This window comes from Solanum dulcamara, chromosome 11 (assembly GCF_947179165.1).
Source record: "Solanum dulcamara chromosome 11, daSolDulc1.2, whole genome shotgun sequence".
NCBI classification, from domain to species: Eukaryota; Viridiplantae; Streptophyta; class Magnoliopsida; order Solanales; family Solanaceae; genus Solanum; species Solanum dulcamara.
The window spans coordinates 61,934,639-61,958,391 of NC_077247.1; the positions used below are offsets into that span (position 1 = coordinate 61,934,639).

At 35.4% G+C, this 23,753-nt stretch overlaps 2 protein-coding genes and 1 long non-coding RNA gene across 4 annotated transcripts; 1 reads left to right on the forward strand and 2 right to left on the reverse strand.

Moving 5' to 3' along the window:
• Positions 1–506: 506 nt before the first annotated feature.
• On the reverse strand, positions 507–5,739 carry LOC129874899 (nuclear pore complex protein NUP98A-like). The gene is given in 11 exon segments (XM_055950284.1): positions 507–833; positions 1,235–1,370; positions 1,592–1,708; positions 2,185–2,320; positions 2,556–2,616; positions 2,713–2,800; positions 2,966–3,393; positions 3,396–3,593; positions 3,686–3,925; positions 4,074–4,349; positions 5,625–5,739. Coding segments are annotated over 11 exon segments (1,833 nt in total). The 5' UTR covers positions 5,692–5,739; the 3' UTR covers positions 507–747.
• A 63-nt stretch (positions 5,740–5,802) lies between these two features.
• On the reverse strand, positions 5,803–12,206 carry LOC129874900 (uncharacterized). Of its 2 annotated transcripts, XR_008763032.1 has the most exons (10): positions 11,958–12,206; positions 10,981–11,032; positions 10,827–10,874; positions 10,062–10,123; positions 9,251–9,356; positions 8,926–9,055; positions 7,544–7,614; positions 6,826–6,937; positions 6,644–6,728; positions 5,803–6,468 (listed from the first exon to the last, which is right to left on the reverse strand). It is a non-coding gene; the product is annotated as an uncharacterized LOC129874900 (long non-coding RNA). The 2 variants fall into 2 exon arrangements; XR_008763031.1 differs by having other exon boundaries at positions 5,803–6,728.
• Positions 12,207–19,216: 7,010 nt separating this feature from the next.
• Positions 19,217–23,753, forward strand: LOC129875085 (uncharacterized). Its single transcript, XM_055950515.1, has 3 exons — positions 19,217–19,368; positions 19,443–19,565; positions 23,463–23,753. The coding sequence occupies exons 1-3, from the start codon at positions 19,333–19,335 to the stop codon at positions 23,640–23,642; spliced, it is 339 nt and encodes a 112-aa protein (XP_055806490.1). The 5' UTR covers positions 19,217–19,332; the 3' UTR covers positions 23,643–23,753.

A 23,753-nucleotide genomic window follows, 5' to 3' on the forward strand; every position in this document is an offset into this window, starting at 1 on the left:
TCTTACTTATTTAGTTGAAGGTGCCACATCAGCTCCAGAGGTGCACGAAAATCAAAAAAAAAAATGAGCTCACCAAGCCACAATGCAGAAAGCCAGAAAATTCAAAACAACAAAAAACAAATCAAGAAATCAAATGAACATAAGAGAAATGTATGTTTTTTATCAGAATTATTTAGAATGGGTCATTTTATGTTTTACTATATTTTTGTTTCAAAATATTTCTATCTCTAGATTTTTAGCTCAAAATGACTTTTCAACTAATAAAATAGATATAAAAAATGCCCTTTTTATTAATGATTTTTAAAATAGGTTAACATTATTTGAGTTTCTTATTCTTATTTCACTATTTTGTTCATATTAAAAATAATTATTTTCCAACAATAAAACTTATTACATCATTTGAGATATTAATTCAAAATCACTTTGAAATATTAATCCTGAACCACACAACATCCTATAAATTTATATTTTATATAAAAAAAATGGCCCAAAATTTTAAATTTTACAAAACAGAATGAAAAGATTATCTCTATCATATAAAAAAAATATTATATAAATTAAAAATACTAATTACTAATTGATTGGACTAAACACATCTTTATAAAATTATTTGAAAGTTTAATGGTTCCCACCCTAATATTTATCATGTTCATGGACGAGGAGAAGGTGGAAGACTACTACTAAGACAGAATAAGCACAAAAGAAGTAAATGGGACAGACTCAAAGTGAGCAAATTGTAAAAATATATCAGTTGGGCTTATCACCACAATTAACAAGATGCATCTCTTCAGCCTCTAAATTGGGCTTATCACCTTTGTCTCTGTCATGCATCCCTACATTTTAAACAGAAAAGGGAATTATTACGCAATTAAATAGCAAACTTGGTTAGTTTGGTTCATAATTCTTGGAATTTGTAAAATAGCAAGTCAACTTTTATATCCTCGGATATACTCAAATAGATAACAGATGATAATTTTTCTAGTGTCCAAAGTCTTGCAAAGAATCACCAATCCATGAAGCTAATTGGTTTTAATTTGATAATTTGAACTTATTAGAGATTCCCTGCAATGAGCTTTAAGGAAATGGGATCTTGATGGCGCAGGCATAAAGTGATACTAGATATTAAGTAATCCATTAAAACATTACACGTAACTATGATAAGTGACTTATGCATTTATTAGAAACCACCTGAACCAATCAACGAAAGGAACGCTTGTTAAAAAAGAAAGCTTACTGTTCATAGATGAATCAGCCCCCAGTGGAAATTCTGAGGTAGGACGAACCCAGTCCCTTAGATTTTCCCTTGGAATGATGATGACTTCTGTCCTTAGTACACCAGAAATGTTTTCGTTATCCATGAAAAAGGGTACCTACATAAACAAATATTATAGTCCTGTTAAATTTTCAAGTGTTTCACTTGGATTAGAGGAAAATATGGACTGTCCTATATTTTTTCACCAAAAGAATACCCCTACTTGCAATCTTTGCATATGATCTGTGTTTTATCTTATTTGACTTAAACTTTTGGTCCATCAAACAAAGCATGCCCACTAACTACTAAACATGTCTCACATAAAATTATACTTCTCACCTTTGGTTTATCACTTGTAGGTTTGTATTTCTGAGGTGGCAACCTATGCTGACTTAGAGATGAATTCCGAATTATCAACGCAGATCTTCGTCTGACCGGAGCAGGGTTGTTAGAAACCTGGAACTTACAACAGGAGAATCTTTCATAATAGCCTATAACCTTTGTATTCACCTTAAACATAACCAATATGAGTTTAAAAATCATAGTGAAGCTATAAAAACATAATCATGCCTGATACTTTGAAGAGTTTGTTTGGAACTTGGACAACTATATTAATGTTTATATCTTATTGGAGAAATACTGGAATTAATTGATATAAACCTACTTGATGCAGTAAAACCGAACAAATATAAAGCCAAAGGCCAGCAACTAGACGCAGTTACATCTACCTTGACAGGAAAGCATCAGTAATTACAACACAATAAAGGTAATAAATAAATCTGTCATTCAAAGTGCATAACATTTATAGCAATAGTAATGAGACATCCCAGTAACATCATGTAACTGCTAGTGAGTATGATACTTGGTTTGGGACCATTGAACACATCCAGCAGCAACATTAATTATAATTAGTTCAGAAATGTGAAACTTACAGGTAAACCAGAAATTCCATACTGGATGGATGTTGCCAAATTCGGGTGCTCAACCGAGATTTGGACTGAAGGTTGTATTTCAGCAGGAGGCATAATTGGTGACGCATTCACTTCCATGATTCTCGGAAAGTAAGACCTGAAAATATGTTAAGGTATTGCTACTGCATGAGAAAGTACAAATAAAAGGATCACAGAGGCAAAAAAAGAAGAGACAGAAGAAGAATAAAACGATCAGGTTAAAACGAGACTCTGAAGTAATAACTGAGGCAGCGGAAATAAAAAGAATGTCAGGAAAGTCTAGAAGTCAAAATTAGGCAATTAATAACACACGCAGTAAAGTAAAACAATAGATGGTTAAGTTTGATACTCACTGTTGGTCATTGATACTTGGCTGACAAATTCCTTGTCCAATTTCTGAGCAACTAGCACCTTCTTAAAAAAAAACAGGTGCTGGGAGGATTAGTTACATGGATTACAATCCAACATACTAACAACTTCAAAAAGAGCAAGACATACTGCATTAAGTACTTGTTGATGGGTGAGAAGCGTTGGTTGTTGGAAGTATTGCTCCAACTTTAGGAGTCATTTCTGGCTACAGAGGACCAAAGAACAGAGGCTGCAAAGAGTAGCAGCAACTTAGATGTACAACATCACAATAGAAGTCCTTTACCGATTTTATAGACTACAAGGTGCCTTTTATATTATTTATGACAGAAAGCAAATGGCAGATATATATATATATAAATGAGATCTAATTGCATATACGTTGAGAAACACTTACAGTATTTTGACTCACAGCAAGTGGAGTGCTTGAAACATTACAAAGTCCTGGTGGAGTAGGCTGAGACTGCTTTAGGCAATGCAAGCATAATGTGGATTGTGGAGCGCCTCCTGTAGTTAAGACAGGAGTGGGAGAAAAAGAGTTCTTTCGACCAAAAACATGGGCAGATGATTTTGCTAACAAAGGATATGTGGAAGGTGAGACTGAACATGGAGATAGAGGGACAGATGTTGATAAAGACCATGGATTCCTTAATGGGGAAAAGGTGGAGGTAGTGGAAGAATTGGAAGATGGATTTAAAGGTGCAAACGGCCTTGAATGGATCCACGGAGAAAAAGAAACATCTGAGGCAGTAGATTCCACTCTACTTCCAGTGCCACGAGAGTTTAACAATGATGTATTGGGGGGAAATATATGGGAAATGGGGTAGATGCAGTTGCTGTAGAAATTTCATCTGATAGAGAGTCAACCTCTGCTCTTTCCCCTACAAATGTACGTGGAAAAAGGGAATAAAAAAGTTGATCAACAGTTGCTTGGTTAAATACTGGTGATATGAAAGGCCGTGTGTTGTCGATGATACCAAATCCCTGTGTACCGGAAATACCACATGAAGAACCACATTTCTGACCTGCAAAGTCATCCATGAAGTATCAAAAAAGTTAATGAAATACAAGGTAAATTTCTTTGTTAGCTACAGATAAGAAAACAAGTTAAGGATGCCTTTATCACCTAACTGGTAGTCCTCAAACCTCAACTCCTCCTGGCTTTTATCTTTATAAGTCTGCATTCCACAAATGGATTGAATTTTTGCACCATCAGGTATTGTGCAATCTAAATCCGGAGTTGCAATGTATGATGCTGTTCTGCTTCCTTTCTGATTAACACCAAATGCGGACTTTACAAAACCAGAGCTCTTGAGCAAAGGTGCTGTACTTTCTTTTCCTAGTTTGCAAATTTGATCTAAAGATTAAACACTTAGGATGTCCAAAAATATGAAGTAGGAATGAATAGTACTTGGTACTAATATTTAACAAAAGATCAACATGGATTTCAAATCAATGTAGAGCATATGGTAATGCACATTGAACGGACATAAAGTAAAGTAAGCCTTTGCTCCCTGATATGGATACTGCTGGTTGGCCGAAGGAATAAGAATCAAATCTTGGGGTGGCAAAGTGTGAGTTTCTTGGAACACCAAATGCAGGAGCTCTTGGATATCCAAGAATGGAAGAGTCTGAGACATTGGCATCCCTCATCAGAGATTCCTTGGCCACGCTGTTAACGTCATATTTCTTTCCAAATGTTTGTAAAGTGGATGAGCCCGGAGATATGCTTTGTGTTTGACTAGATGTAGCATTCATTGCTGCATTAAAGGCTAATGTCCCTGCAGTTAGGTAAACAGATTGCATTTATTTTGCTAATCACTAATTAAAGACAACTACAAGGCATCAATAGTTGGCACAAGAAATCCCACTGAGATATTGCAGTTATTACCGACATTTATGGAGAAAAGTACAGCTCAATGTTCATAGCTACTTTCACAAGGAGCAGATTTAGCTTTTCAGCCAATTCCAAAGCCGCCTCGCTGCTCTAGAAAAGTAAATATGATCTCCCCTTTCATGAAATTGGCAGTATTGGGTGTAGCATCTACATATCTCAATCCTCACCTGGACCACAGGCGATAAAGAAAGCTGTACTTAATCCAATTGGCAGAGAAATCATGGGAATAACATATTCAACGAGTGTATGTAGATCATTCCTATGCAACAGCTTAAGTGGTCTTTCTTCTGAGTGTATTTGGACAGAGCCAAAGAATTCGTTTAATCAACTTAATTACAGGAAGATATGCACATATAAAGGTAGAAATAACATATTTGAAGAAGTAGAATCTGAATCCACATAAGATGAATAAATACCGTGACAATAGGTAGTCAAATTTTTAATTAAGTTACTAGCACTTCGGAAGATTGCACCAAGCTTTAAAATTTTTAAAGTCTAAGGATAGTTTTTTTCAAAGGGAAGTTTAATAAGAGTACTACTAGTATTCCAGAGTAATACGAGTGCACACTATCTATCTGTCCACCTGATTATTTATGGTAGTCTATGAACTTCTTCCGTTTTAATTTATTTGTCTTACTTTTCTTTTTAGTCCGTTTAAAAGAGAATGCTTCTTTCCTGTTTTGGAAACTCTATAATTCCAACTTTCACATGGCATTATTAAGATCAAAAGATTAAAGCACATTTCGGTATATTCTACATATCTTTATTTCAAGATCACAAGATTCAAAAGTATTCGTTACTTTCTTAAACTCCAGCAAGTCAAAATCGGACAAAAAAATTGAAAAGGAGAGAGTGTAATACCAAGAACTCTTCGCGATAATAAACATGAAAAATTGCTGGAAGTAAAAAGTGTTCTCAATATATAGAAGCAGATCTTCGTGTTCTCAAGTATATATCATGGATATGGAGAAGAATAAATGAAACCACATAAACTATATATCAACTAATTTGAACCAACATATGAAACCCACAAAGAAGCATAAACACATTACCAAAAAAGAAGAATACGAAAGGAACATGCCCAGATTCAGTTATCAAGAATGCACAAGTGGAGAAATTAAAAAGCATGTTGTTAATATATGAGAACAGTTAAGGATACCTTTAGCACCTAACTGGTAGTCCTCAAACCTCAACTCGTCATGGCTTTTATCTTGATAAGTCTGCATTCCCCAAATGGATTGTATGATGCTGTTCTACTTTCCTTTCTGATTAACCAAATGCAGACTTTCCAAAACCAGAGCTCTTGAGCAAAGGTGGTGTACTTCCGTTTCCTGGTTTGCAAATTTGATCTTAGATTAAGCACTTAGGATATCCAACAATATAAAATAAGAACAAATAGTACTTGGTACTAATATTTAACAAAAGAGCGACATGGATTTCAGATCGATGTAGATCATATAGTAATGCACATTGAACATTATATAATCTTATAGCATCTGCTCCTATACATGAGAAAAAGGACACTAATGTAAGCCTTTGCTCTCTGACATGGATACTGCTGGTTGGCCAAAGGAATAGGAATCAAATCTTGGGGTGCAAAAGTGTGAATTGTTTGGAACACCAAATGCAGTCTTGGATATCCAAGAATGGAGGAGTCTGAAACATTGACATCCCTGGACCACACGAGAGGTTCATTGGCCACACTATTAACGTCATATTTCTTTCCAAATTAGATGGCATGTGGCCGTGCTTAGCATGGGCCCAACACTGCAACTTACATTTATACAATTATACAAAACTAACTTTCACAATAGACACAGAGCAAAAGGAAATTGAATTAATTTAATCCAACGACATCCAATTCAACTATAAAGATGAAAAGCATTCTGCAACTCTATCTTATTTAAGTCGCCCAAAAATAGCATACATCAATTGATTTTGCAGATTCTCCGCCTACTGTTTTTTTCACTTCTACTTAGGCAAATATTGATCTGACAAATATACTAATGCATACACATTTGTTAATAAATGTTTAAGTTCACATATACTTTGGATCTAAAGTATAGGTTTTACTTATACTAAGCAATATTATGTGCAACTTAAAACAAGTTTTTGAAGCTTCTCATGTTCTGACAGCCTATTTCCACCTTGGTAACTCTTTTACGTGCTTCAGCTTACCGCAAGAAAACAACTTCTGATTCTATACATTGAAGAATGACACAGGCCCGTTCTTTTGAGAGCTGAAAAATTCGAAGCTTTCCACCTAAATATATCACACAACCAATTGAACAAACTGAATAATAATAAAGTAGAACACACATTAATCAAGATACAATTTTTCAGAAGGTAAAATCACAAACCATAGCTCTTCAACCACAACAACACAATCTGTGGGTTTCTTCTGCTGTTGCAACTTCTGCATGCTCTTTAGATTTAGATAGACCACAATGAGGATTTTAATCGTCTTCTAATCTTTGAACACATTAGCGAGTCCAATCGCAAGCAAAACGAGGAAAAAAGACATAAATTAGCTATCAGGACAGTGGTATTGGATATTTAGCTATAACACAAAATGCCAATATAAGGATGACAGTCTCAGAATAGCTTTTATCGGGTGTTTGCAACTCATCAAGGGCATAATTCTAATGTGTATGATATAATTTGTAAGATTTGAAACTATCAATCATTTTAGCTTCTACTTATTCCATTTCTTCTAAATGTGTTTGGTATTGTATAACAGCCCAATGGAGTTAGATTTGAGTAAGGTCTATGTCACACCTCTGGAAACATCACACCATAAGACATTAGAAGAAGACATGAAATGTTTCATTGGTAGAGACCTGTAATATGAGTCCGACGTACCAAAAAAACAGAGAATGGAACTTTGTATTTCAAATCTTTGTTCACCATAGCTAAAGAAAGAAGGGAATAGAGGTAGTCCGAGATAAAAGTTATTACAGCCAATGCAAGGAAAATCGTATTGATGTAACAGGGATTGTCCCCAGAAAACTTTTGATCATTCTAGTAGGCCACATCATTGCTAATCTGGATCTCCATATTAATGAAAAGAGAACCTACCTCGAAGATGTTGCACATCAGTTGTTTGGATGGTAGAATATTAGATACACCAACTTCTAAGAATGTAACTCCTGTAATGCAAAAAATAGCTAAGAACAATCACGGGGGCATTCTTATTATAATGTGAAAAGATAGAAGAACACATGCCAAAAAATATTCAAATCTTTGTATAGTTTACAGAAACTATGATACTCAGCTATAACACTTCAATTAATTGCTCGCAATCAGAACTCTAATTCTCAATATAACCACTTGCTGCTAATCCCGGATCAGATTTTTAAGCATGCCACATGTGTCCAAAAGAGAAATATCTTGAGACTACAGACTTTCTCCAATCCAAGAATACCTTGGGGATCAAATTCAAAAAGTAGTCATGAATATAAGATACAAAAGCATCACCAATTTACCAGGCACATGAGTGTTCACTTAAAACTTGTACAAAGATGATATTAGTGAAGTAAATCAACCAAGCAGATTGCAAGTAAAGGAATGAGAAATGGAAGTAATTTAGAGAAAGGGAGCAAAACATTTTCTGGGAATTTGAGCAACATAGCCACCGTCTGTAAAAATAACAAAGAACATAGCCACTGCACAATTGGTTGCATATGAAAATTAACAGGTACTCATGAAATTTAAAAAAGATACAGAACTGAAATTGCTAGAAATCTGGAATCAAGAAGCTCACTGGAACTACCTTTGTTTTTTCGGCCGTTCATGTGTTTCAGAATAGATTTTGCCACATCTTGAATTTTGGGAAGTTTTCTACATGATTTCTGAAGTGCATGTCGGTGTTTTATTGCTAATTTGGTCATGGATTAGATTTCACATTAATTAGTTGATTGGAAATACCTGTGGGTGGAACCTGATTCAGCTCCCATAAGTTGTTGATTTTTAGACAACAGTCGACCAATACATTGATACCTTAAAATTAAGTTTATTTTTAACATTCCATCTCCAAGGTTGTTTATTAGAGAGTCTCCAACAATTCTTTCACGCAATATTGCATATACAACAAAACAGAAGAACGGACAACAAACAGAAAGGTGTATATGACACATAAGTTTATAAGTAATTGAGATTTCATAGAGCTGGGGAGGGGAAGTTTGAAAATACAGCAAGTTCGAAGTTTTTGAGTTCAAATCACTCATTCAAATCCTAAGGCTATATCCAGTGTCCTTTTGATATTTCACTCTTTTAGCTAGAAAACAATAATAAGGAATGGGGATCAGTAAGTTTAGAAGATGATATTCTCAACATGTACATGGTATTTTTGGAGGATATTTGACCCAAATTTGGCATTTAGGTCAGTTGGTCAATCCGTCAGACTTCACAAAACACTATCTTATATCAGTTCACCATTTTTTTTGGTAAAAGGCACTTACATATGTTTACACTGGCAGAGTTTTGATTTGCCAAAGGTGAATTGGCACGCCTAATGCACAACCACGTCCTTTCCTCTTCAGATTCAAGTTGTGAGGCAGTTGGTACATGCCAGTATCCTTTGTCTGACTCCTGGAGACATAAGGAACACAATTACATTTAAAGGTTTTGTTAAATGATATCACGTACAACATTGTTTTTATATGTGCTCAATCTCGAGTACACATTTTGTATTGGAAGGCAGAGCTCATCTATAGTTGTATTTTGGTTTCATGAGCATATTACTTATTGTATAGCAGAGCAGATCGATTAGAAGGTACTACTGACCTGAATTACAATAAAACATGGAGGCGGCGTGTGAAACACTAGACCTGTTTCAGCGAAACTGAAATGCACCTTCTGTCAATGTCTCCATAAGCTGGGCTAGAAGTACCTAAGAACCAACATGTATGTTCCAGCTCAACTTCAGCTAGAATAAATAATCAAAACATCTCTAGATACAGTAGTGATCAATAAAAAATATATTTCATCTCCCCCCCCCCAAAGCTGCTCCTTTTCTTTTGGGGAGGCGGTACAGGTAAAGAAAGTATTTTATTGTAACTGAAGCACCAGGAAAGAGATGTACATGAACATTTTATAATAAAAGCAAAACCAAAATGTAAGCATCAATATTTTGTGTTGTGTACAGTCATACAAGTTTTGCCCAATTACAAGTAAAACCACAAACAACACATAAAAGAACAAAAAGGGCAGCCTCTGGCAGAAATGCAAGGTAAGGCTGCGCACAACAGACCCTTGTGGTCGGGCCCTTCCCCGGACCCTGCGCATAGCGGGAGCTTAAGTGACATCGGCGGAAAAAAAAACTAATGAACACAAACCGTCAAACAGCTTATCAGTTGAGTAATGCATGAAATCCTATAGACCACAACAACCAGTCCAAGTTATGAACATCATAGTTGTCGGGCAAAAGAAATTATGTACAGCAACATCAATACAATAGAAAATTTGATGGTAGTCCATTATTTTGCAAAAAGATTACCATATTTTTCTCCTATCAGCACCAGTCCACACGAGAAAGATTAGAGTTAATTAAATGAAGGAGTGAAATATGAGAGCTAGTTAGTGTACATGGACTAACCTGTTGAAGCAATTCTAAAAGATCAACATCAGTTAGATTGACGCACAAAAATAACATGGAACCTGTAGTATCAAGAAAACAATTATTTTCTTAGGAAACATGTGCAAGAGAATCTTGTTAGCTAGCGGAGTATTTCCTACAGCATGAATGATGTCATGAATAGCTTTCCAAATTAAGTTGGCAGCTATTCAAGCTTCAAGGCCTTATAATTCAAAAAGAGAGAACCTCTAGCATTGTCATGTTACTGATGGTATTAGGACAAAAAAGCTCTTCCCTTATAAGTTACATTTCATAATTCACTTTCTATAATCAACCCACTTAAAACATAAAAAGGACCTGAAGAGACAATGAGCACAAATGACACTTGAAAACATTAAATCCTCAATAATCATTCTTGCTTTTAACAAAATGGTGCACCGAACTGATATAAACTGTTATTGATTCCTCAGAATGGAATAACTAGTCTGAGAAGAAGTGCTTGTCATGCTTTGTTTCCACATTTAGACAGGCATATATCCTTCAGAGGGAGGAATATGAATATTGAAGAGAATAAGCTATAAAGTGTAGTAAAAGGTTTGAGAATGTGGGTGAACAACAAACTGTCAAACAGCTTATCAGATGAGTAATGATGCATGCAATCCTATAGACTACAACAATCAGTCCAAGTTATGAACATCATAGCTGTCAGGCAAAAGAAATTATGTTCAGCAACATCAATACTATAAAAAAAGTTGATGGCAGTCCAACATTTTGCAAAAAGATTACCATACTTTTCTCCCATCAGCACCAGTCCATCTCGTGAAACACCACATCCTTCAAAAGAAAGTACAACTTCAGATGATGAATTAAATAATAAATTGAACAGAACTTTCTGCACATCAAAATATATTAGATCAATGTCAAAGAAACTAAAACTTACCATCGTCATCCACCTTCACATAGAAGGTCCCAATGCCTATAGCAACAGATACCTGATGGAAAGTGGGATAAGTTCAAACCAGGAGTAACTACTTATAAGAATAACAAACATAAAAAGAACAGTCCCATAAATCTCATGGAAAAAAGTAATAGAGTTGTGATATACGAACGGAACAGCATACTACAAGGAGAAAAGGTATATCAATTTTCATATAAAGGATATGGCATCGTCATCAGAAGTAGCAAACAAAGGAACATAAGAACTCATTGAAGAGCCCCACCGTTCACTGCCTTTTGTGAGACTAGTCTAAGTGATTAAATCTGCATATAAGCACGACTTGCCATATTCTCAGCAGCCCACCTCTATCGATCCTCAAAACATCAACAAAATTAGAAAACATACAATTCCCCATTCTCTTACATGGCACAAAATCAAAAAATCTAGACCATGTTAAAAAATAAAAAACTCTAGACCATACAAAGGAAAATGGCCACTGAGGGCATTTACGAAAGTCTGTCCAATTGACTGTCGTCATTCAAAATACACAAATCACAACTTTTTATAATTGAACTACCAAAACAACTCCACAAATTTCCATTCATTACCTAGTAAATCATAAGAAGTATTGAAACATCCAGGCTGTTCAAAAAGTAAAAAACAAATTCTTGACACACACTGCGAGACTAACAACATAATTTTCTTCAAAATATTTCTTGATAGGTGCAATGCCAATATATTCTTGAAAACTACAATTTCTTTGATTTCCTTAAAATATGCATTTAAGAATATTCTTGAAAACTACAAGTTCTTGATTTTTTTTTCTTAAAAAGAATGCATGCAAGAATTCCAAGTTAATCAAGGTCTCGAATTCCAAGATAATCTGATTTAGGGTTCCAAGAATACCCATGTATAACTTCACCGAGTTCTCGAATTTTCCTTCTTTCTTTTTTAATGGATGGGAAGAACAGTAGCATTACCTGGTCGCCGGAAAAATTGATTACCAACAAGTTCTTTCTGGAAAACTGCAGACAGATCAGCGGAAGACTTAAGCAGGGTTTTGGGTTTTCATCGGACATCGTCACCGAGGCAGTTAAGATCAGCATTCCGGTGGCGTACTCTAAGATGCGCCGGTAGCGTATATGGTAAGCGGGCTTCTGTAATATGATGGTGATGAGTTCTAAAATGCGTAGGTGGTGTCTCTTTTATAGCTTTCGAACTAGTTAATACCCGCGGAAAAGAAACTCATTAACACCAAATACAACAACAACAACCCAGTGAAATCCCACATCGTGGGTTCTGGGGAGGGTAGAGTGTACGCAGACCTGACTCCTACCTATGTAGGACGGCTGTTTCCGAAAGACCCTCGGCTCCATTAACACCAAATATATTATTTATTTTTTCAAATAAGAGTTATATGTGAGTTATCATCACATATAACTCAAATTATTTAATTTATTTAGTTTTCGTACGTCGATTTAGATTATGGTTCGAAAGTCAGGACCAAAGAGACATCTCGCACCTTTGCGCATTCGGAAAGAGGAAAAAATATTTTTGACTTGCAAAGAATGAGATTGTGAATTATTTTATTTATTTTAATTAGTACCGGTGTGATATTCATGAAAAAATTGGTGTGGAAATATTGAGGAAGGCCAAGGGCAAAATTGAAAATTTTGAAAAACTAGTTTTGTGAACTACTAGTAAGACTTATAGCTTTGGGCTCCAAACAAAATAATAATAATGATAAGAAGAGTTGAGGCCCAAAGCAAGGAAGGCCCATTACCCATATATCATCTATATAGATACATCATTTACTTACTAGAAGCTTCAAGAAAAATCAAAGTCATCAACTAGAGAAAAAATAAGAGAGCCAAGATCGAAGCTATGAGAAGAAAAAGGAAAAATTTCAAGTTCTTCACCTTTGATCCAAAAATCTTGTCTCCTTGAATTCTTGTCAAGTTCGAGACCCTTTTCAACGTGGCATAAGTAATTAAGCAAGAAAACTACGTTTGTGGCAAGTCGGAATTTGAAGAATAAGGTAAGAATTTTATCTTCTCATGTTATGGAAGAAGTGGGTGTGTTGTAGCTAGTAGAATTAAGTGAAAATCATATACTTGTGATGTATGTGTGTGTGATCATGTGGGTGTGCAAGTGGGTGGGTGTGGCCGTGTGGTGTGATGGTTGGGAGAAGAGGAATTGAACCTTATTTAGCTTGTTAGTGGTGTCGTTATGGCGATTATGGTGTAACTAAAAGTTTAATGATTCGAAACGGCATTGAAATTGGTTATAAGTTGTTATAGAGAATTATGTGATTTTAGTATAGTTTTGTGTAATTATGGAAATAGAATTCTAATATGTGAATTGTTGTTATTCTTAATGAATTTGAAAGGAGACAATGCAATTTGGTAGTTTCGTTACATTCGTAGAAGTTTTGGTTGGATTATGGTTTTGATAGAATTCTTGTATATTGTATGGAATAATGTTAACTTCTTTCGAATTATGATTACGTGGTCTTGAGCTAGTAAATGAATATGAAATATTGATATTAGTTTGAAGGTGAGGTGGAGTAGAACTTGTGGCCTTATGTGACAAAAGAGAAGAAGAAGAAAGATTATTAGTGTAAATTATGCTTTGTAGTAATTGTTGATGTTGTTGGTATGCTTGTGGGTGTTGTTGTTGATATTCTTGCCGAGTTAAATTCTCGGAGATGTTGAATTTATAGGGGCGGTGTTGCCCAAATTTTTGTAGGCAAGTAAAGGAAAAAAATTGAACTTTTAAAGGCTTATAATTTACATTTGGTAATTGTGACCATTTGTAGATTTTGGAAGAAACGAAATTTGAGTTTGAGTGAGCGTAAGAAGCGGATAAGGTATGTAAAGCTCTTCCTTTTCTTCTTTTGGCATATCCTAAGTGTAGTAGGTTGTAATTTGAGTCTCGAAAAAAACTCTACTCATTAGAATCCGAGCTTAAATTTCCTAGAAATCCATTCAGTGAAATTCAATTAAAAATTCATGTATGTTGAAAAGAAACGTGCAAATATCCGTAACTTCTACTTATAAGTCCGGATCATCCTACAACCTTGATAGATGACTCTGTAGGGCCAAATGTTTGAAATTTATGTACGCCACCTCGGCTTGGTCGGAGGTGGGCTCACTAGCTCCGAAATTCACCTAGTTGTCCTATCTAGTTTATTCTTATATAACATAAAAGGGATAACTTTTGCCTATGAATTTTCCTACAAAAATTAAAATAAAATAATAATATCCTAATCGTCCCCTTATGTTCTAATACCCATTTTGGGACTGCAAACATAATTTCAGAAATGTTTGATATATATATATGTGTGTGTGTGTGTGTGTGTGTGTGCTGCATTAGTTTCTTACTACTCCGCTCGTGCATACTACTATGATATCGTTTGCTAGAACCCAGGCCGGCTTTGTAATCGTGTGCCCTATAATATACTCGGCAGTATGATGTGTTACGGGTCCTGAGACCTCGCCATAGGGTCAGGTACCGTCTATGGTGACATGATGTGATATGGCATATGATATGTTCTGATGATATGACATACTGTGATGATATGATATGTTCGGGGTTGGTACGGAGATTTGAAACCTTCCGGAGTATGATGTGTTGTGGCACCAGCGTCAGGGTGGTGACCACGTTCCTACACCTTATGCATGATTTTATTTGCATTATGTACATATGTTTTCAGTATAGATTTTGATGTTCTGGTTTGGTATGTGCTCTTTGTACCATTTCTTTCAGTTACGATTTATATTCCTTACACTTGTGCTTTACATATTCAGTACATATTTCGTACTGACCCCCTTTCTTCGGGGGCTGCATTTATGCCCGCAGGTACAGACGTTCCGGATCCGTCGGCGTAGGCTGCACACCTTCTGCTACTACAGAGTATTTCTTTGACTCGGAGCCGCATTTTGGTATATGTCTTTCTGATGTACACACTCTTATGTATTTAACCATTTGGGTACGGCGGGGCCTTGTCCCGTCATATATTTTTGTTATGCTTTGGTAGAGGCCTGTAGACATTGGTGTGGGTCATGGATCGTGTATGCGTGTTTGTCTATGACTTGTATATTAATGCGGTCCCTTCTGTTATAACGGTCAAAACAGCTTATATGTTTGTATATATATGCACATATCCGGCGATACGTGTTCCTTCACCCCATTTGGTTTGATATGATATTTTCTGCACGCGCGACCGTTTAAAATAAAAATTACCTTCTGTTCTGAAAATAAAAAAAATAAAAAAATACTAAATTGAAATTCTATTGTGATATGACGATTTAGTATGTAAGTTCGTTTGGTGTCCAAATAGGGCACTAGTCGCGGCCCCGGAATTGGGTCGTGACACTTTGTATCACTCTTCTATATAGTAGAAAAATTTATTGCAAACGGAGACAATTCTACTATTCGCCACATGCATAAATCATCTCTGCCTCATTTTTTGCATCTTGTCCATCATGAAAGCTATAATTCTATTTTTATCACTTTTAATATGCCACACATTCATTTAAATATTCTATATTAAATTCATTTTTGTGAACGTGTGATATTTTAAATGATCAACACTTTATCCGTACAACAAAGTCTATCTAACCATACTCAATAACAAAAAATCATTTTCCATTTTTTTAGGTGAATGAAGGGAAAATAATAAGGAAGAAACTGAGAAAATTGAGTTGTAGATGAAAAATAAATCTCTAATTAAAGGTGAAAAATTGACCTAGTCCAAGTCAAAATATTTTTAATTAGGTTATTAGGTTAAATGGGATAAAACATAATTTTTAAAATGGGTTAGTCTTTTTTAAAATATAATAAAGTCCCAAACTCTTTTTTCAAATGCTGAAATTTTATTCAGCAAATGAAGTAATTACTGAAGCAAACAATCTATTTGCTAAGATTTTTCTCAACAAGTAGAGCAGTTGTTGTAGCAGACTTCCTACTTGCTAAGAAATTATTCAGCAATTACTGCCTACTTGCTGAGATTTTATTCAGCAAGTGAAGCAATTGCTGAAGCAGACTGCCTATTTGCTGAGAAAAAATCCGCAACATATACTATAGTTACTGAAGCAGGCTGCCTACTTGTTTAGAATTCAACAATCACACATACAATTTTTTCAAAATTGAAGCATTTGTTAAGAAGATTGTTCAACACCAACATTACATATAAATTTAAAAAAGTTCACTAACAGCAAAAGTAGTTTCGATATCGTATCTATTCCTACGGAGCATTTCGCTCCGAGCATGTTGTACTTTTATGCTCAACCCTTTTGCATATGGAACATTTATTTTTTTGATTAGAAATGACTCTCCGATTCCTTTTCGTCTCTTCTTGTCCCTTCTTCCCACCCTACCTGGCTCAACATGCGGAGGAAGTATTTTCCTCTCTAAAAATTTCATAGGAATTTCCCAAATATCTTCTGGGGGCACGGATTTAATTTTCTCCAAGTATGCAAAAAAGGTATGTCTCCACCTTATAATATGAAGATGAGTACTCATAAATGCGCCTTCCATAATCATCACCATATTGACATCGAAGCAGTGCCATAGCATGTGGACACAGTATATTGTCAAGATCAAAAACTCTACAGGTGCAAGATTTGCATTTCAAATCAACCGTTGCAATGCATTGTGATCGGTGACAATGTACTTGTAGTTGGCAGTTTGCTGAACCAATAACTTATTCCCCAAATTAGTATTTTTTGTAATTTTTCGTTCTGTCTTAAGAACAAAAATGGTTGATGCATTGATGAACATGTCGTGCCTCTCATAAAAAATTTCTTCATATCTTCGATTTATTTCATCAAAAAAAGCAGTAATGGGATATTCTCTTTCATCAAGAAGCATTGCGTTAATCGACTCAACAATGTTTGACATCATAATTTTGTACCTATAAAAATAATAATCAAAATTGTTAATAAAATTAAAATTACTGAAATATATTTATACAAAATAGCAGTTTCAGCAGTTGCTGTGTTTGTTTCACAATTGTTGCACTTGTTTCATGCACCTGATATAGAAGTTGCTGCAATTATTATTCAATACACGGTAGTTTACACAATTTCAACAGTTGACATAATTCCCGAAAAAAATTCTCTGCTCCATCTTTGAAATTCAACTTGTTTCAAATGTGCGGCGGCCCCCGGAATCATATTTCTTATTTGATTAAAGTGATCATTGAATTCATCTACGCTATATGCTTTTGTCGCTTTATAAAAGTGGTAGACGGCTTTTCCATTGTGAAAGTTATTTCGAATGTTTTCCCCGAGGTGTCTCATGCAACAACCATAATGAGCCAAATGAAACACAATTTCAACCATCTTTTTAATATTTTGATGTCTGTCAGAAATTATGCACAATTCTGGGGTATCATCCATAAAGCTGCTCATTTGCTTGAAAAAGTATTGATATGAGGCATCACACTCAATGTCCGCTACACAAAATGCCATCAAAAAAATATGATCCATTACATCTTATGCTACTGCAGATAATAACACTCCTCCGTACTTACTATTTAAGAATGTCCCATCTACAACGATGACTTTTCGAATATATTAAAAACCACGAATCGAAGCTCCATAGGCAGTAAAAAAATATTTGAACCTTCTATTTTCATCAAGCTTCAAATCTGTCTTACTTTCTGAATTTAACATTGTAAGCATATAACGGTAAGCATCAAGCACTGCATAACCGTGCTCATATGTCCCCCTTACCAAAGCCTTTGCAATCTCAGTTCCCCTCCAAACCTTTCAATAACTAACCTTGCAGCCTAATTCAGTACGGATTGAATTTATAATATCCTTTGTAGAAGGGTCTTTACCTTTGGAAAATCTATCCTTGAAGTATTCACCAAAGACTTTTGCTGTGGCATGTGGGTTATGACTCGTGAGATGTTGTCAACCACATATATGCATTTTTCACACTTCCTGATATAAAATCTATCAGAACTTTCAAGCTTTATAGCTCTCAGCCACCACTTGCATTCAGGATGTACACATTTGATACAATATACGGTACGCGAGTTGATCACCCTTTTCATTCTAAAATCTTTTTTCACATAAAAAAATTTCAAGGTAGTATCCAGCTCTTGCTTATTCTTGATTGACATACAGATGTAAAAATCAATTTCATCAAATTAAGCACGATTAGATGACTGTGCAGTTTTCGGAGTATTATGGTCAAATTCAGGAGCAGGAGCAGGAGTACGAGTGGGAATAAGAGTATGCTTATCGATACTTTCTTTTTCTTGAAGATCATTTAACATTTCTTGATCTTGACGATTCTCAATCAATATTTCATGCACATATACCCTTAAAACGAGTCTACCTTCATAATCTAAATAGGTACGCAAACTAGATTGATCTTTTAACCTAAAAGGAGCTACCTTTTGCTTTTCACCACTATAATGCACGTAAGTGATAACAAGATCTTTCAACTCACACTTCAGATCACAGCATGAAATGATTTTATTTGCAAAATTATCACACGTGATATCTCGATCCACAATCATCGTCATCTTCTCTATTATTTCTTTATTTTTACAAAGCCAAATATAACGATTGTAGGACTCAACCCATTCACCATTGTAATCCATTTCAGCATATATTTTGTTCTCTATTGATGGAGTTAAATGTAGGCACCTATATTATGATTCAAAAAAAATTGTCATAATTTTCTTCTGATTCTGTCTGCAGTTTATTCACCAACTACTGAAAAATTTCAGCAATTGTTGTATCTGTTTAGTAATTCATGCAACAATTGTTGAAAAAGTTTCAGTAATTGCTGCATTAATTGTTGTAGCATCTGGAGCATCTAAAACAACAGTTGCCGAACATGTTTCAGTTTGCAGTATTTGTTTCAGCAACTGCTGCAGAAATGTATTTTAACAACTGATAAAAAATATAAGCAACAATTAGTGCAACAATTATTGTAACATATACAATAGTTGCATTTGCTAATTTGATTCAACTGATGATGAAGTAATTGCTGAAACATATCCAACAGTTGCTGAAATAAATTCGACAGTGACCGAAAAAATCCAAATGAGCAATAGGTACAAACTAACAATATTTACTTATCAAAATGGTCGAAAATCACCTCTCAAGCAATGCCCAATATCACACCAACGCAATTTAATTTCAAATTGAAAAAAAATTAAAATAATTTCCAAATTAAAAAAAAAAACTCGCCTCTCTTTTTAAATTCCAACACATTTTTTTACCGATGTCCTAGAAACTGGACATACCCAAATAAAAATCTTGATTTTTGATTAGGGCATTCGACAACAAGCAGTTGGGAGGAGAAAGTGATAAGGAAGGAATTAAGGAAATGGCAATGGTTTCTAACGCTAACTCATTCTTAAAGGTATGAATCGAACTCTGTAATCTCTTTTTTCGTTGTTAAGCGTATGGGTTTTGATATTATTAGGAAAATTGCAGTCACAGATGCACCAAGTTTACTGCAGAAAGAAGGAGAAAGATAAGAGTCAAAATCCCCAACCCTATAAAGTCATTGAAATCTCACCCCCTCCCAAGAACCTTGGCATACGTTGCCTTCCCTCTGTAAGAATCATTTTCTCAAACCAATTCTTTTTGTGTTTGATATAATGCGTATAGGCTCGAATGCTCAGTTGATTGATTGGTAGTATGTTTATGCTAATGCTCCTTTTTCTTGCAATTGCTGTTTTAATTTTATTGTTTGAATATAGTTAAAAGGCCATATGTCGTCCGAGTTTCTATTAGAAACAGCCTCTCTGCCTTGTTCCGAAGGAGGGGGGTAAGGTGTGTATACACACTACCCTCCGCAGACCCCACTTGTGGTTTACACTGGGTATGTTGTTGTTGTAGTAGTTAGAACTTAGAAGGCCAAATGTCATCTTACTTTTACTGGGAAGATTAAAAAAGAGCTTTCTTTACTTTGGAATTCTTGTCATTTGATTGGATTAGAAATGTGAAGAGTAATTCATTTGGGGTTTTATGTATTTTGTGTTCAATATGCTGGTTCCAATTTCATTATGTATGGAATTAACATACTTGGTTGATTGGCTTTTGTTGAATGTCTTAAGTTTGTTTAGCATTCTTCTGGTCACATTTTGGGATTAGTTCATGTTCCTTTTACGTTCATATGGGTGTTTACATCCTCAACTCCAAACTAGTTAGTGTCAGCTATATTTGCTGTGGATACATTAGCTAATAGAAGTGTCAACTATATGAATCCTCTATGTTCGTTACACTCTATTTGGGTTGATTTCCTTCCAAATACCTATACTGTCCAAAGAGCAATATATTGTGCTAGTGTACCCACAGGATTTGGTTGGTTTGATCTATGACCGTAGCTGTGCTTCATAAGTCGTAGCACATAAGCTACTGTAGAATTAAAGATATAGTATTGGTACTCGTTGGTATAATAGCTTAAAGGTATTATCTCTGTGATTGGACCACTAAGCTTATAACACTCTCGGTATTAGTCCGTACAATCTACTAAAAGTGCTTGTAGTTTTGCTTAGAAAGAACCAAAACTAAGAGGGAAAATTTTCAAGTCTAAATCTGTGTTGTTGCTGAATGCTGAGTAATGGGTGAATTTCCATGCATGACATAAGAAAAAAGGCAGATGTTTGAAGGCACACAAGTTGGCTTACTGTGATAGTGTCTCACATCACATACCATACATAGACGCTGGTTTAATAGGAAATGATTTTATGTGAAATTTGTTAGAATTAGATGCCTTCGCATATGTTAGACCTGTATAAATGTGTCCAATGCTGCAGTTCTCTGTTATTTATTGATGAAGGTGAGTATAACTTGGTCAAAGTCCATGACTCTGCAACTTGCCAATTCTAGACTTATGTATAAATCTCTTTGGATAATTCTTGTTTAGGTTGTGGATAACTTGAGCTTTATGCCTTTGCATGAAGTTCTGAGATTATGTTCGCAAAGCACTCAGCAACGTTATGGTATTCATGCCAATCATTTACGATTTCCTTTGCCCAAAACTTGATCTGATTCAGTTCACAGTTATGTATTCACACCAATCATTTACGATTGCCTTCACCTAAAACTTGACCTGATTCAGTTCACAGTGGTCGAACTGACCAAGTTTTGGTCTCATTTTCAACATGATTTTACAATTTTCCAGAATAAAATTTATATGTAAACCACAGATACCAATACTTCAATACCATTTTTAAGAATGAGATGATGTTCAGTCTTTATTTTCGAAAATCGTGTTCCAAGAAAAAATTGTTTGACTTTTCGAGAAGTAAATTAGTCAATTCTGGGAATGAAGGGATAGATCAAAATTATTACAGAAGATGTATGGAAAGCTTCCTTCCTTCTAATTCATAACTTCCTTTTGCAAGGATTGCAATTTGAGAAAAAGCACACAACACAACAGAGGTAGAAAATAGAGAAAGCAGTATATGGTAGTAGAGTCAAATGAGTTGTGGACTGTTGTCTTTGTCCAAAAAAAGTTAAATGAGTTGTGGACTAGTACAGCCACTTAAGCAGAGGGGTAGAGCGTTTCCACTTATAGCAAAGCGTAAAATTTGTGGTGAAACAGCATTGGCAGGATATGTAAAGAATTACTGACATAGGTTTAAATTAGCATTTCCTACTTGAGTAAAGTCACTAAATTAGATTTGTTACAGTAAAGTCTACTTAATCATAAGGTCTCGGGTTCAATTTCCCGTAGAGGCAAAAAACACTTGGTGATTTCTTCCCATCCGGTCAAGCCTTGGTGGATGGAGTTATCCGGTACCTATGATTGTGCTGGTGGAGGTAGCAGGTAACTCGTGGAAGTAGTCGAGCAAAAGTTGATCCAAACACCCCGGTTATAAAAAACAAAACAAAAAACTAGTTTTGTGACTTTAGTGTTTTAAATAGTTAGTTTAGTGACTTTACATTGACAAAAATAGTTTTCTGACTTTAGTGTTACAAAGTGTAGGTGTAGTGACGGTAGGTGAAGCTAACCCGATTCGTTTGTTGTTGAAAAGGTAAAGTGGGGCCGCTACTTGATTGAAGGGCCCGCATTTAGCAAATCTTTGCTTAAGATCTAGATCGGATAACTGAAAGGTAGATACCTGATATGCTTGCCTTCCAGTGCTAGGGTCGTTGTGTCTGCATTAGCACACTTGCCTAAAGCATTTGTACTTCTGTTCAAGCCTTAACGTGTTACTAGCTGATGATATTTTGTGTTTAGGATGTGAAGGCTGAGGCTTCTTTAATTCTATTATTGATCGTCTTTTATTCATCTGGCTGGTTTCTTTTGGGCCCTTTAGCTGGTCCTTCATTCAGAGCCAGTCATAGAAAGCTGTATTTGATAGGTGTGTGTCAGAACAATTATTCTCCTCGACTCCTTCCCTGAATCAAGTTTCAGAATGATAACGATGGCATCATAATTATCCCTATGGCTGAACGAGTCCTATGGAGAACTAGGGCTGGAAGCAATATAATATTGTTCCTTAGTGAAGCTCCAATTTTGGAAGGTTGAATGCTCCGGGGGTGGGGCGGCAAACCATGTATCCTGCATTAAGGATAAACAGGAAGAAGTCCCATCAAAGGCTACGTCCTGTGTACCATGTGCTTGGTGTGCAAGATGAAGGTTATATGCTATTAATAGGGATGAATCTCGCCCTATTTTCTTTGACAAGCAAATTTTGATCTCTGAGGTTCCTTATCGAAGATGAAGAAACCTCTATTATCAAAAATTAGAGGTTTCCGCTACTTCTAATAAAACTATTTACCTTATAAAAAATAAATACAAACCTCTATTATCGTTCATCCTTGAATTGGCCATACTTGTTCTGCTCTTAGAGAGAACAGAAGAAATAAACCACTTGGTTTGTTCCTTTTGAGGACGCCCTATAAAATTGGAAATTAATCACAGGATTCACTGTAAAACATAAAAGTGATTAGTAGCTCTGAATTTTCAACTGGCTGAATATAATGCCATCAAGCTCTTTGAGCATTTAAGTTCATGATCCTGCTTGCCTGTGAACTTTTTTTTGTTATTTTCTCCCTTTTTGGTTCACCCAGAAAGATGAATGTAGAAACATAGGTCATCTACCAGAAAATACAGTCAATAAGAAGTGATTTACCTGTTCATGTAACCACTATTCTATTATTCATGTGTTGTTACACATTCATTAAGACGTAGAACTACTCATAAAGCTTGTGCTTTTCGTGTTCCAATGTAACACCCACATCTTAGCTTGACGTGAAACTAAGCTAGCCACACACACTGCACCAGATGCTTTTCGTATATCCAACATTCATGTCATACAAAAGACATGTGACCTTTCTGTCATGTTTCCAATAATGGTTCACTAATTCATTGAACTGGCTACATGCATAGGGCCTACACAAGATTTTGGAATTGACAGACGACTAACAATACCTTTCGCAATTGGGGTATAGTGTTTTATGGTGTCTGGTCTAATAGAAAGTTTATTTCAATGACAGAACTTGCAGTGCGGAGAGAGTGTAACCATTGAAGGCCGAGCCTACACTATTTCAGCTGTAACTCATCGTTATCAGCTTCGTAAAGGGAAATATGAGCCTAGCGAGAAGAGGCTTGATGTGTTGTCTACTGGAAGATACATCTTAAATTTGTACTTGGAAAATTTACTAGAACAATCTTGACTATGATGTAGATTAATATTCTTTTTTCCCTTCATCTTTATGTATACATTATGAATTACAACTTAATTGAATTGCCTGTGTCAAATGAACTTGTTTGATATTTTGCTGGCA

Coding starts and splice junctions, on each gene's coding strand:
- LOC129875085 (XM_055950515.1), top strand. CDS start 19,333: ATGGCAATGGTTTCTAACGCTAACTCATTCTTAAAG. Junction 19,369..19,442: donor ACGCTAACTCATTCTTAAAG/GTATGAATCGAA, acceptor GGAAAATTGCAG/TCACAGATGCACCAAGTTTA. Junction 19,566..23,462: donor GCATACGTTGCCTTCCCTCT/GTAAGAATCATT, acceptor TTTCAATGACAG/AACTTGCAGTGCGGAGAGAG.